Consider the following 13,811-nt stretch of genomic DNA (forward strand, 5'->3'; position numbering starts at 1 on the left):
TACATTTTCTGTATCAATATGAACAGCAAGCATTAATTTATGATTTGATTTATGAAAGTAGTAATTCTTAAGGAGTGAACTAGTCACATGGTGGAGCTGACACACAATTTTTTTCAATATCAGATTATAATTATGTTCTTAGAAGATCTTCCTCAATTCTTAGCAGTAGGTAGCGTTTCTGTTGCACTGCCATGTATCTGCGGTATTTCCTTATGCTTCCTTGTTCTTAGAAAGACATTTTTTTGAGCGCATGTGCAATAAAATTAGTAAAATTGGATCCATTAACATATCTGCATTTATATATAACTTAGAAATGTCAGTACAAATCAAATTTCATTTAGTCTTTGCTTAAAGACTTTGTATTTTCAGCGGAATTTTTCACCATCTCGTATTTACTTTTCTTAATATTAATTATATCTTGTTGTTTTATATGATAATCGCGCTGTATGTTCAACGATCGTAATACAATCGATTGACTAGGTGATTTATTAAGTTTTTCCATTATTTTTACTACTTCCAACAGATGTTCAGCCGCGTTTTTGTGGCACTCTATCGCTTCATCAAATCTGTTATATTTTAAATGCGCTTCAGCTCGTCTGCGCTGTTGATGAGCCTAAAAATAGTAACAAATAATGTCTATAAATACATTTACAGATAATTTTATTAAATGTTGATTGTTTATTAAATGTTATTAAGATATTAATATACAAGAACAGCTGACTTACCAAGTTTAATGGATGAGATTCCATTGTTATCAAATTGTATACAGAACTGAGCAAATAGATTGGGTGATGTTGTTAAGCAATTAAAATTACAAAGCATTTAATCAAACAGTGTCTAAAAGTGCGTTTACTCTTTGATGGCAATCATTTTTTTTTTTGTTCCGCTACTTTTTTTAGTTATTTTTATTGACAGCTGGATTCGTAGTCTTTCGCTCTTGGTTTCGCTAATTACACCCAGTATTCCCAACTCTTGAAAAAACTTTTCCCTAAATCTTTTACAAAATCCCTAAGTTAGGAAAAAAAATCCCTAAACTTAAAATTGAAATTATTTAAAAATCAGTCAGATTATTTTCTTCATTAGTTTTTTTTTCAAAGGGTTTTCAGCCGTTCAGCCTATTGCAGTCCACTGGTGGACATAGGCCTCCCCAAGTTCACGCCAGACATCCCGGTTTTCCGCAATCCTCATCCAGCCTATACCGGCAATCTTACGTAGATCTTCGGTTCAACGGGCCGGAGAACGTCCCACACTGCGTTTGCCAAGACGCGGTCTCCACTCCAGGACCCGTCTGCTCCAACGGCCATCGGTCCTGTGATAAAGATGACCAGCCCACTGCCACTTAAACTTGCTAATTCTCTGGGCTATGTCGGTTACTTTCGGTCTCTCGTGGAAAGTCTCATTTTTTAATTTATCTTTGAGAGAAAACCCCAAGCATAGCCCGTTCCATTGCACGTTGAGCGACTTTAAACTTGTGGACCAGTCCCTTCGTCAGTGTCCACGTCTCCGCTCCGTATTAACACAGGCAGGACGCATTGCTCGAAGACTTTTGTCCTCCAGCAGAATCTTCGAAGTGAAGAGTCGATGAAGCCTACCAAACGCCGCCCAGCCCAACCGAACCTTCCTATCGGCCTACTTCTCGAAGTTGTTGTGGCCTAGTTGAATAGTATAGCCTAGGTAAATATAATCCTTAACAACTTCGAGAAGGTACCATCGACCGATACCGGTCTGGGTATGACTCGGTAAACCTGCAGGGAGCCCAGTGCAACCCAGCCAGCATGCACTTGCGCGCCTAAGAGCGAGCGAACGAACCCGCCCACTCCATCCTCTACGTGGGGAAAACAAAACCCGACCCCCACGTCTCTGCGCCGTCTTAGCGCCACACGTACCTCCATACCTACGTGCCAATACGCCTGCGCTTACAGGTCCACTCTGAGAATCTGAACAGTACCCGAAGCGCACCCTTACTTGCTGGTTTTGGTCCACAGTGGTCCGAAAAACCCTACCACCCGTAAGCGGGTGGCGTTCCCCTATCCGCCACCTGGGGACGCGCCCAGTAGGAAATCCAGCAACTCCCTTAGATCCATGCACTCAGCCTCAGGGTAACCAACCGTAGTACTTTTTGAAGTAAAACTTTTTTACGCACGCTTGACTTGGGGACGCTTGAATGCATGACGAGACCGTTAAGAAAAGTGTGATCGGGTGAGGTGAAAGGAAGTTGAGAGGGGATAAATTAGTGAACGTAGTAAAAAATAAAACGTAGTAAGATAGAAAGAGAGAGAATTACATTTCGTAAGTTTTACTTCAGTCGTGTGGTCTAAAGCACACTCGCTATTTTTCACATGTCCCGCGTATACAAGGATCCCTCAACGCCTATAACAAAAATAGATGACATTTTTGGTGCAGGTAAAAAGCTTTATCGGGTCATAAGGCTTAAGTGCTAAAAATATCATAAGTTACGCTAGTGGTCTAAGATCAGAACCTAAGTCGATCTTCACCGTACTGATAATAGAATGAAACATACTTAACTCGAATTGAAAAATAATTAAAAATGGTCTAGGCAACCTATTTTTAATATATTATGTAACTAGCGACCCGCCCCGGCTTCGCACGGTTGCAAAAACTATCTATGTTCCTCTATTATATTACGCATGTAATACACATAAACCTTCCTCTTCAATCATCTCTATCTATTAAAAAAACTGAATCAAAATCCGTTGCGTAGTTTTAAAGATTTAAGCATACATAGGGAAAGAAAAAGCGACTTGTTTTATACTATGTAGTGATTGTTATTTTCCTCGCTAGAGAGCTCCGATAATAAACGCGTGCGATCGCTGCTAAATTCAAAGTGATATAGGGAGAACCGCGGCCTCCGACGCGCTATTTATAGGCACGTTCCCGCCGCCCCGGCCGGCCAGAACCGCCGCAAACGCAACGTCCCGCAATTTTTAAATCTGTAATATCTTCGAAAATATTCATTTAAATCATATGCTCTGGAAGTGTCAAGGAGGGTATTTAATTAGATAAGGATTAATGCTGTATTGGTTAAAATCGCTTCGAAAATTAGCCATTATTTTGTCATAAAAAGTAAATGACAAAAAAATGTTATTGTGGGATATCCATAAGGGATAGACATATACCATTGTGGAATTTTCTGTAGACCTTTTCAATGCGTACAATACTTAGTACATTATTTTGATAAATCTCCCAGGGTTCAGCCTGCGTTTGAAATGTAAGCGGAAAAAATTTAATTATTTACGACATCACATTAGCAACCTCAAAAATAACAGTATTTCTCCACTATTTAATGGATGTTAATTCACAACAATACATATAAATCTTTCTCTAGAATCACTCTATTTACTAAAAAAAAACCGCATCAAAATCCGTTGGGTAGTTTTAAAGATTTAAGCATACATAGGGATATAGGGACAGAGAAAGCGACTTTGTTTTGTACTATGTAGTGATATAACTACTAAATTTAACATAAAGTATGTTTCAAATAAAAAAATATTATACTAAGAACATAAAACGGTTATTAAGGCCTAGCACGTTCGATCACAGGTCTTATTACGGCCTTTTAACTGACTTAAAAAAAAGGAGTAGGTTACTCAATCTCTAGTTTGGTACCATGATAAGGAAACCAGGATCTGATGATGGGATCTCAGAGAAATCGAGGGAAACTCTCGAAAATCCGCATAACTTTTTACTGGTTGTACAGATTTTAATGATTTTTAATTTAATCGAAAGCCGATGTTTATCATGTGGTCACATTTAAATTTCATCGAGATCTGATTACAACTTTTGGAGTAATCTTTGATAATGCGTATTTACTTGATTATTTTTTCGTCTACCTACGTTGTATTACTTGTCGATATAATTGAAGTCGGTTTATCTTCGTTTTTGTATTGAATGAAGTCTGTCTTACAATTTATTTAATTTCTTTTTTAAAAAGTTAATAATTTAAATACATAAGTACCGCTTCTAACAGTGACACGAGAATATGGATATAAAAATAATTTTGTGTTAGTCATCCAAATCATACAAAATAAAAGGTTTTTGATTCCCTGCTGTACAAAGGGATTTCTGATCTCCGGATCTTCTGATGTTTGATCCATTAATTAGAGCTGAATAACACTAATAATAAACTTTTAAATCGTTCATGAAAAAATTAATAACAGGGGAACTCCAGTCACCAAGGGCTAGTTGATAAGAACTAGGAAAAGAACAAGATAGAGTCCTTAACCCCCCTTAAAGGAATAATACTAAACGAAGCATCACTAGTTTATTCTGTGATGATTATATAAGGAGGACAGGACATACGACTATATCAAAATGTTTGTGAGTACGTCGGATTGTCAGTGGATGCTACTACAGTGTTGTCAACTTTGGGAATTTTCCCCTAAATTTAGGGATATTTTGTTAATAACGGGAAAGTTTTAGGGGATAATTTTTTTAGGGTATTTTTGAGGAATTTTCGATTCACCAGATCGTAATATATTTTAATATAAAAAAAACTATTAAAAAATAATAATTCCTCAATTACCAATTTTTAAAAGAACATGTTCAATAAACTAAAGCAAAGTATACAAAATACTTTATTTTCTATTTAAAGACCCTTTGAAAAATAAAAACTAATAAAAAAATCTGACATCTTTAAATAATTTCAATTTTCGATTTAGGTTGTTTTGTTTTTAATTTAGGGACTTTTGTTAAAATATTTAGGGAAAAGTTTTTTAAAGAGTTAGCAGCACTTTGCTACTGATTTTTTTTTGATTGCTCTAATCCAGAGGTCATCATTACAGCCTATACAGTCCACTGCTGGACATAGGCCTCCACAAGTTCACGCCAAAAATAACGTGAACTCATGTGTTTTGCCCATAATCACCACGCTGGGCAGGCGGGTTGGTGACCGCAGTACGGGCTTTGTCGCACCGAAGACGCTGCTGCCCGTCTTCGGCCTGTGTATTTCAAAGCCAGCAGTTGGATGGTTATCCCGCCATCGGTCGGCTTCTTAAGTTCCAAGGTGGTTGTGGAACCTTGTTATCCCTTAGTCCCCTAATCCAGAGGTGCACAAACTTATTTTGTCTACTGCCCATTAAGAGAATAAATTATTTTATAGTGCCCCCTTTGAGCAATCTTTTAATGAATATTAGTTGATGTTCAACAAGTTGTAGTCGAGAGTCCTTATAGATTAAATGAAAAATCCCCCAAGCCTCTACAAAACGTCACCATTTTTTTTTCTAGGTCTCTTAGTACTCTAGTCTCCTTTAGTACTGCAGCGCCCAAAAGGGGGCGTTATCGCCCACTTTGGGTAACATTGCTCTTATCGGTGTTAAGTACAATTTTTTTCAAGGCTGTAGCATGGTTAATACATAACCATTCGCTATCGATCTCAATTCCCAAATATTAGAAGTCTAAACGATTATTTATGTATGTTAAAGCCTTAGGCCTTACTATCCTAATGGTATAATAATGCATAATAACAACCTATTCAAATATGTTTATTCTTGTTGTCGTTTAAGGGATAATTTGCCATTTTTTTGTTTAATTTTGATAGTTCTTTACTTTAAATATAAATTAACATTAAAATTGTGAAGTTCCATTATATATTTATTTATTTATTAATTCTTTATTGCACAATACATTAAAGAATTGTACAAAAGGCGGGCTTAATGCTAAAAGCATTCTCTTCCAGCCAAACTTAGGACGTACAAGAGCAGAGGTTTGTAGGTGTGCAGAATCGTATATTAAGTCCTTATATATAAAATTGGTGTTTTGTATGGTCGGAACATAAGTAAATTTTTTATATAAAAATTATCCAATTAATTATAAGTAGCACTGCATTCGATACAATGTAAATTAAAGTCAATTTGTTAGTTTGCAAGCAAACGCAATAACTGAAATTAGAGAATGTATATCTCATCATATATTCTTGCAAATCTAAAATTAAATAACTATTATTTAAAATAAATACCTAAGTATAACGTATCGAATTTTCTGTATTTCACTGGTTCAAAAGTTTTTTCATCATTCATTTTTCAGTCATTTTTTTTTTTTCATGTAATCCATAACGATAGCTGTTTCATAATTGGCAATCATAGGTCCACAAACTGAGTTCGCTGTAAAAAATCAATATAATTTATTGTTCGTACTAATGAACGCATATTGTTGCGCAACATAAAAATGTAACCATGTTGTTATTTATATACGACCAGGACTACGGAAATTATTGATTACAATTTAATTTTAATTTTGTTAGTTTAATATGGCTAACCACTATATCTCTTGTACAACGATTTGGAAATTAATATCTTCTTTTATTTTAACAAAAGTATGTACTGCAACGCAGCAATGTTCGATGGTTGACGTAAAAAGTCTGTTAGAAGGGTGTGATCGTTTAGTTGGCTTAAATATCACGAGTGTAGGTGGTACTATGGTTAACGATCATAACTGCGATGTTCTTTTACCGAAGCAAGTGTTTATAGAAGAGCCCCTTTATCAATATGGTTTTGCGGATTCGGTCTGTATTACTGAATAAATTTTTATTGTTTATTTCATGTATATTATCATGTATACCTATTATGTTAAATTCTTTGATACATAGAGCCCTTCTAAAATCTCGCCAAACATCGCCAAGCAGGGTTAAACACCTTCCTCCCTCCCTAATAATGGGTCGGGGTCATAAGGTTGATGAAAACCATATTGTGATTAATGGAAGACTTTTATTTAGCAAAGTCACCGAAAGTCCACAGAAAGAAAAAACTAAAGCGTTAGTTTAAGGTGCTTTACACATTTCCCTACATTTTTAAATTCTAGAATAGTATTTCTTCTTCTTATAAATTACGCGTCACGTTATTTTTCCACGATGGACTCCTAAACTACCTAACCGATTTTAATCAGCACGTGTGCAATTTGAACTAATTTTAAAGATAGGCTATATTTTATTTCGATATATATAATTATTATATTGAAGAAAAAAATAAGGCGTTACGAAGTGCGCCAGGTCGGCTAGTCTTAATCTTATGATATATAAAAAAAAATCTCGTGTCACAATGTTAGTTAAACTAGGTACTCCTCCGAAACGGCTGGAGTATTTTTTATGAAATTTTGTGTGTGTATCGGATAGGTCTGAGAATCGGCCAACATCTATTTTTCATACCCCTAAGTTATAGGGAGGGGGGATGAAGGGGGTTAATAACATATATGGCAAAACAACGTTTGCGAGGTCAGCTAGTATAGATCTATAAATTACGCGTAACGTTGTTTGTCCGCGATGGACTCCTAAACTACTTAACTAATTTCAATTAAATTAATAAATTTAAATTTGCACACCGTGTGCAGTTTGATCCAACTTAAAAGATAGGCTATATTTTATTTTTATATATTATGTAATTATACGCTTCAGCCTGTAATATCCCACTACTGGGCATAGGCCTCTTTCCCCATGTAGGAGAAGGATCAGAGCTTAATCCACCACGCTGCTCCAATGCGGGTTGGCGGATATATTCTCTACTATGAGTAACGATCGCTATCAGCAGGGCTATTCTGTAAATAACAATTTCGATATCGAGCTTCACCTGAGTGACAGCGCTCACTTCGAAAGCGAACCCACTTCACCTTGGTTTGGAATTCTGTAAACATTCCGTACGCACAAGCGATGTGAAGTGAGTGTCGAATCGAAGAGCGGCAATTTAGAGCTGTGTTTATTTTATCGATATTCTTTTCTTATGACTTTATTTTAGAATATGTGCATGAAGTCAAGTGTCGAATCAAGTCTCGAATTGTGATGTGTGAAGCGGTAAATCCCCTTACAGAATACCGAATTCATACTATTAAATGTCAACGTTCTCACGCAACAGGGTTCGACTCGTCGCCGTACTCACAAGTGTGGCGCTACAGGACTGTCGAGTTTTAATGAATACGAATTTGATATCTCACCGCGGATTCCGCTTTCGAGACACGAAAACGTTCTTACAGAATAGCACTACAGGTGTACATGATAACAACCGATGGCTTAACGTGCTCTCCGAGGCACGGTGGGGAGACCCACAAGGACTGCACAAACACCCAGACCACGGCAAACACCTGTATGGCCAATACAAATGTTTGTCATGTGCGGGGATCGAACCCGCAACCGCCAGCGCAACAGGCACAATCCATAGCTGTGACCGTTGCGCCAACGCGGCGTCATATTATGTAATTATTATATTTAAAAAAAGTCGGTACGAACTTCGCCAGGTCGACTAGTAGTTATTTATTTTCATATAAGTAATTTATATTTTTTTAGAAAAAGTTTTACTCTATTCTCATGGTTGATCCAGATGCCCCTCCTCAGATAGAAGGAGAATTTTATTTGCATATGATTAAATCAAATATTCCAGTAAGTACCTTAAAATATGGCCACAACAACTACTAGTTCTGCATTCGCCGAATTTTTTTTTTCAGTGAAACTGTTAAGAAGCTGAAATTTATTTTTATTTAGATAATTTTGACACTCCACCGATCTAACGTCTGTTATAGCTGAGCACTATAATAGCTACTTGTATATAAAATTTTCAAACAGGAAAAAGTTTTAGCATCTTGTCAATCCAAATCTACTCACAAAGACTCAGCTATCAGTCAGTAAAATCAGCTTACTTAATTACTGAAAAAAAAAACATTCGGCGGCTGCTGGACTGTACCTACCTGTCATAACTGTAAGTACTCAAACATAACTAACTTTCCTGTAACGCTAAAAAATAAATTCAATGTACTTAAATTATACACTTCACTACTAGCTGCGCCACGCGGTTTCACCTGCGTAATTTCTGATAGCGTAGGAATGTCGGAATAAAAAGTAGTTTGTGCTATTCTGGATATCCAGCTACTCAGTAGACTCACTAGGCGACTCAGTAGATTTTGCGTGAAAAAGTAACAAATATACATCCATCCTCACAAACTTTCGTAGGTATTTATAATATTAGTAAGATTTGGTTTAATAAAATAATATTATTTACAACTTTTATTAAATTCATTTTAGTCAGTTGTGTCATCGGGCTCCAGTAGTAAATTTTATTACAAGAAATCGTATGAACAACATTTTACAATAATTAATATAATATGATGTCAGTTACAAAAACCCAATAGATGTTATAACTTTCTACAAAAGACAAAAATATTCTAGACAGTTTCTTTAAAAAATTAAGAAATAGTAATATATTTAGTTATAATCTTATTTTTTTAAAGGGTGTGGGCTTAAAAGCCAAAGAAACCAGTAAAACCGTTGGAATTGATTATAGAGGTAAAAAATATTTCATTATAATCGTAATTTAGTTTTAATTTAATACATATTACTTACAATAATATAGACTTGGCAAATACATTTTTAGGGTATAAGCCACCAACGCCATCTCGCGGATCAGGCATGCACCGCTATCTAAACTTGTTGTATGAACAGGCGGACGGAAATAATTTCTTGCCGAGCGTGCCTTCATCTCGTAGCCGCTTCCATCTTACAAACTGGCTTCGTGGAAAAAACCTTTGCGGACCGATCGCAGCTACACAGTTCCGTGTGCAATACTAGATGGCGCTAAGTGTTTCAAATTTTAATAAATGTTCCTTATGTTTACAATCAATTTTAGGTATCGTCATACCTAAAATTGATTCAGTTCAGTTCTTTGCTTAATGGCTTTTAGTTGTGTCAGTTTGACAAGGTATGACGTTAATCTGTACTAATTAAGAGAATAAAAAAATCACTGATTTAATTTGTATACTTATTCTTAGTAAGACGTCTTACTTATATAGTAAGAAGGCTATTAAAAATTTAATTAAGCCCATCATTATTACAAATAAATGAGAAAAAAGATGTACATATGTTAGTAATTATGTAAAGTATGTAGTTTATTATCAATTTAACGCAAACCGCGAAACGATAAATCGTCTTTTGTTGATAAAAAACATGTTATTTGATTAGGTTATCACTTATTGTTCGACATTTTAAGAAGCGCGTGCCGAAAGAGCTAGGCGAGCATGGCACCAAACTAGCTCTTGCGCTTATTTTATGTATATCATAAATTGCAAACCAATAATTCACGCGATAAGACAACCATATGAAATTTTGTAATTACATCCAGCCCCGGATTTATGATTTTTTCGAACCGGGGCAAACACTTGATAGTTGCTCCCTTCAGCGTTTGAGAAAAACTAACGAAACTAAGAAATGAGTAGCATTTTTTGTGACCATTTGTGAAAATAATAATCCTTTACTAAATTTTAACTTTTTATTGTCCATTAGCTTGTAACTTTCATTTCGGACATAAAACAGAAACACAGAAAAAATATTTAACCAGGAAATGAGAAGGAATCTATTAGCTCCTCAAAGTCCGTCGTATAGGCAGTTTTGTTTTCAATGACGAGGATCGCGAGGCCAGATAGACGCTCCTGACTCATTGTTGAACGAAGATTTGTTTTAATTATTTTTAGTTTGCTGGATTTTCGCTCATAGCTTACAAAAAAAATGTTATTAATGTGTAATCAATCCTTAAAGCTATACTAACATTTGGAAACGCTTCTTACAAGTCATGCTTTTACAAATGTTGTAACAGGTCGAAGGCACTTGATTTTTCTTGATCTTTGAAAATTTACTACGTAGATCTCATAAGATGCATTCACAAATCACTTAATTAGTACCTATATATTCAACAACTAACTGGGAGTATGGATATACAAAAGTTTGCTTTTCAAACATATTAAGATTCAACTACTTATTAAATATATGAAAAGAGGCTTCATTTCAAATTCTCGTCACAAGGATTTGACGCCCCATGAAACTGCCGCCCGGGGCAAGTGCTCCGGTTGGCACTTAGATCGGGGGCCGATTACAGCATAGCTTGAACATTTTCAATGTTGATAATCATATACCTAGCATTAATTACTTTCTTGTAGAGAAAATGAATACGATAAATACAAGAATAATTTGGTCTCCGGTTGTTGAATATCCATTTGTAAATTCTTAATATGTACATAGCTATTATTTTCCGCTGAGTATCGAACTAATACTGCTTCCGCAACATAATACGTATTAGCATATTTTTAATATCTACAAAATCCAATAAACTAATAATATTAAGGATCGGTTTCACCAGCTATTGATAAAGTTTGTGTTGGACACAAATTAAAAAGGCTTTAACAACAGGGGGTAAAAAAGAACATTCGGGGTTGTTTCACTTTAATGAAGAATAAACTATATTTTTTAAAATCACAGGTACCCAATGGAAATATGCCATAAACAAACTAGAATTCGGTAGTGAATAAGATAAATAAAACCATAAGCCTTTATCTGTTTTATACCGTCATACGTCAGATAGCTTTAACGGCAACCAATGAAACCGGCACTAAATGGATATTTGTAAAGTGTTATATAAAAGGACGCAGATAAATATAAAATTAAATATATAGCTAACCAAAACAATTAATTAATAGATAAGGCCTAGACCGGCGCCAATGTTTAATTTCGACAAGGCAGTCAAACTAAGTTGAAAAATAAAGGCTGCACGATTGCGTAGGCTGCGCACGCGACACTTCCCTCTCACCTTCACCCACGCACAACTCAGTCTAATTTATAAGTACACAAATTATTTTCCCATCTTGTAACTACTGGTTTATAACCTCTTACCTGAAAAAACCACTCCCGTTTGACCCGAACGCTGTATATACTTATTATGAGTCTTACATATTGATAATTAATTACTGCGATAATAAATAACGGTTAAAAACAACATTAAAAAGGAATAAATAATTTAATAATTTTACGTAACATCATTTTCGGGCATTTATACGTTTTAAATCTTTACGAATTACACGGTAAAGCCAAGTATGCAGAATCTGCAATCCTATAATTTTGACAAAGGAATACAAAAATAAATTGAACGTCACCGTCACACTTTTGAATGTTGTGCCTTATCTTGGGTGGTCTTGGTTGTTTTGTTGTGGCAGTGAATAATTTTTTACATTAAATAATGATCAAATGTGCAATTGATTGGTTAGATTTTTTAACCGCCTTAAAATTAAGGAAAAGCTTCTCTGAGATCGAACGAGATCCTATACTTTTTCAGTTATTTCTAATAATACATACCGGTAGGTACTTATTGACTATTTTTTCAACTACCTACGTTTTATTACTTGTCGACGTCAATCAAAGTTTGTTTTTTTTTCGTTTACGAGGAAACACAATTAGGTATTAGGAATACATTTTCGTGCAATTTTAAGAATTTGGTATCAGTATCTTTAAATAGATCGTAACTATAATTAGCATAATGTAGGTGTATTTTTAACGACATCTTCGTCGTCAGTAAAATCTTCATTTATATATACTTATTTTTCGTTTTGGAATTGATTGGACTGTTTTATTATTATCTATCAAGATAAATAAGATGAAACTGCGATTTAAATAAAATGTGGAATAAATTAACAATGAAGTTTATCTCAAAGATAGGATTAGAAATGAGACTATCCGCGAGAGAGCGAAAGTAACCGAGATAGCCCCACAGAATTAGCAAGTTGAAGTGGCAGTGGGCTAGTCATCTGTGTCGCAGGACCGATGGCCGTTGCAGCAGACGTATCCTGGAGACCGTGTCTTGGCAAATGCAGTGTGGGACGTCCTCGGGCATGTTGGACCGACTATCTACGTAAGATTGTCGGTGATGAGGATTGCGGAAAACCGGGATGTGAACTTGGAGTGACCTGTGTCCAGCAGTGGACTGCAATAACCGAACTGAACTGAGCTGGAATTAAAAATAAAATAATTAATATTGAATACATTATGTTTTTAATAACAATGGTTTAAAATTGATTTACAACACTACACTTATACGAGTAAGTGCATTGTGTGCTATTAAAACTACTGAATAGATTGAATTCATTTTCAATTTAATATAAGTATTAATATTTAGCATTTACTAAGGGGTTTTAGCTAAATGTAGATTTATGTTTTGATTTCTATTTGTCGGTGACGAGAATCATCGTTGCGAACCGAGTTTTCTTCTATCTACACGACATTATTGAAATCTTGTACGTGCGAAATCGTATAACAAAGTTATATATAAAATTCTTGCGACACAATGTTACTTACAATACTCCTCCGAAACGGCTGGACCGATTTTTATGAAATTTTTTGTGCATATCGGGTAGATCTGAGAATCGGCCAACATCTATTTTTCATACCCCTAAGTTATAAGGGGAGGAAGGGTTAAGGGGATTAATAACATATATGGCAAAAAATATTTTATTAAACATTATACATATTTACAATTCACAATTTAAGAACTAAATATTTACAGATTGTTTTGGTACAAATCATGTCCGCGTGGAATTGTGCCAAGAATGCTGGCGGCATTTCCCCGTTGAATCGCTACGCCGATTCTCTGGGCAAAAAAGGCAAAAAGCTAGTAATAATATACATATAATAATACTGTGTAGACACTTTGGCGAATTTACAGTCAGCACAAATTTTTTTAAACATTTTTTGAGGAATAGATAAAAAGTATAGGTAATATATATTTTGGCGCTTAATGGCAGACATCAATCCATATGAACAAATGAATGAAAGACCCCAGTAGAAATTCTGAGCTGTCTACACGGATAGACTGTTACTTTTTCAACAAATAGTAACTATTTTTTTTAATGTACTATAATTTTGGTCTGGTTATTTACAGTTTATTGGTCATTTTAGTTAATTAAACTCTTTGGACTAAATAATGATTAACTTCTATTAATGAACAACGTAACGTTCTTGGAATAAAGAGTCTCATTCAAAGGTGATTAATTCCGGTTAA

General features: G+C 35.1%; 1 protein-coding gene across 1 annotated transcript; it reads left to right on the forward strand.

Annotated features, from left to right (window-relative positions):
- The first annotated feature begins 132 nt into the window (after nt 1-132).
- Nucleotides 133-9,743, forward strand: LOC123658221 (protein HEADING DATE 3A-like). Its single transcript, XM_045593662.1, has 7 exons — nt 133-202; nt 370-413; nt 1,806-1,829; nt 6,350-6,520; nt 8,288-8,380; nt 9,226-9,280; nt 9,369-9,743. Exons 1-7 carry the CDS (start codon nt 133-135, stop codon nt 9,560-9,562), a joined length of 651 nt encoding a protein of 216 aa, XP_045449618.1. The 3' UTR covers nt 9,563-9,743.
- Nucleotides 9,744-13,811: the final 4,068 nt, after the last annotated feature.

This window comes from Melitaea cinxia, chromosome 12 (assembly GCF_905220565.1).
Source record: "Melitaea cinxia chromosome 12, ilMelCinx1.1, whole genome shotgun sequence".
In the NCBI taxonomy this organism is placed as follows: Eukaryota; Metazoa; Arthropoda; class Insecta; order Lepidoptera; family Nymphalidae; genus Melitaea; species Melitaea cinxia.

Coding starts and splice junctions, on each gene's coding strand:
- LOC123658221 (XM_045593662.1), top strand. CDS start 133: ATGTTCTTAGAAGATCTTCCTCAATTCTTAGCAGTAGGTAGCGTTTCT. Junction 203..369: donor TGCACTGCCATGTATCTGCG/GTATTTCCTTAT, acceptor TTGTATTTTCAG/CGGAATTTTTCACCATCTCG. Junction 6,521..8,287: donor AATATGGTTTTGCGGATTCG/GTCTGTATTACT, acceptor ATATTTTTTTAG/AAAAAGTTTTACTCTATTCT.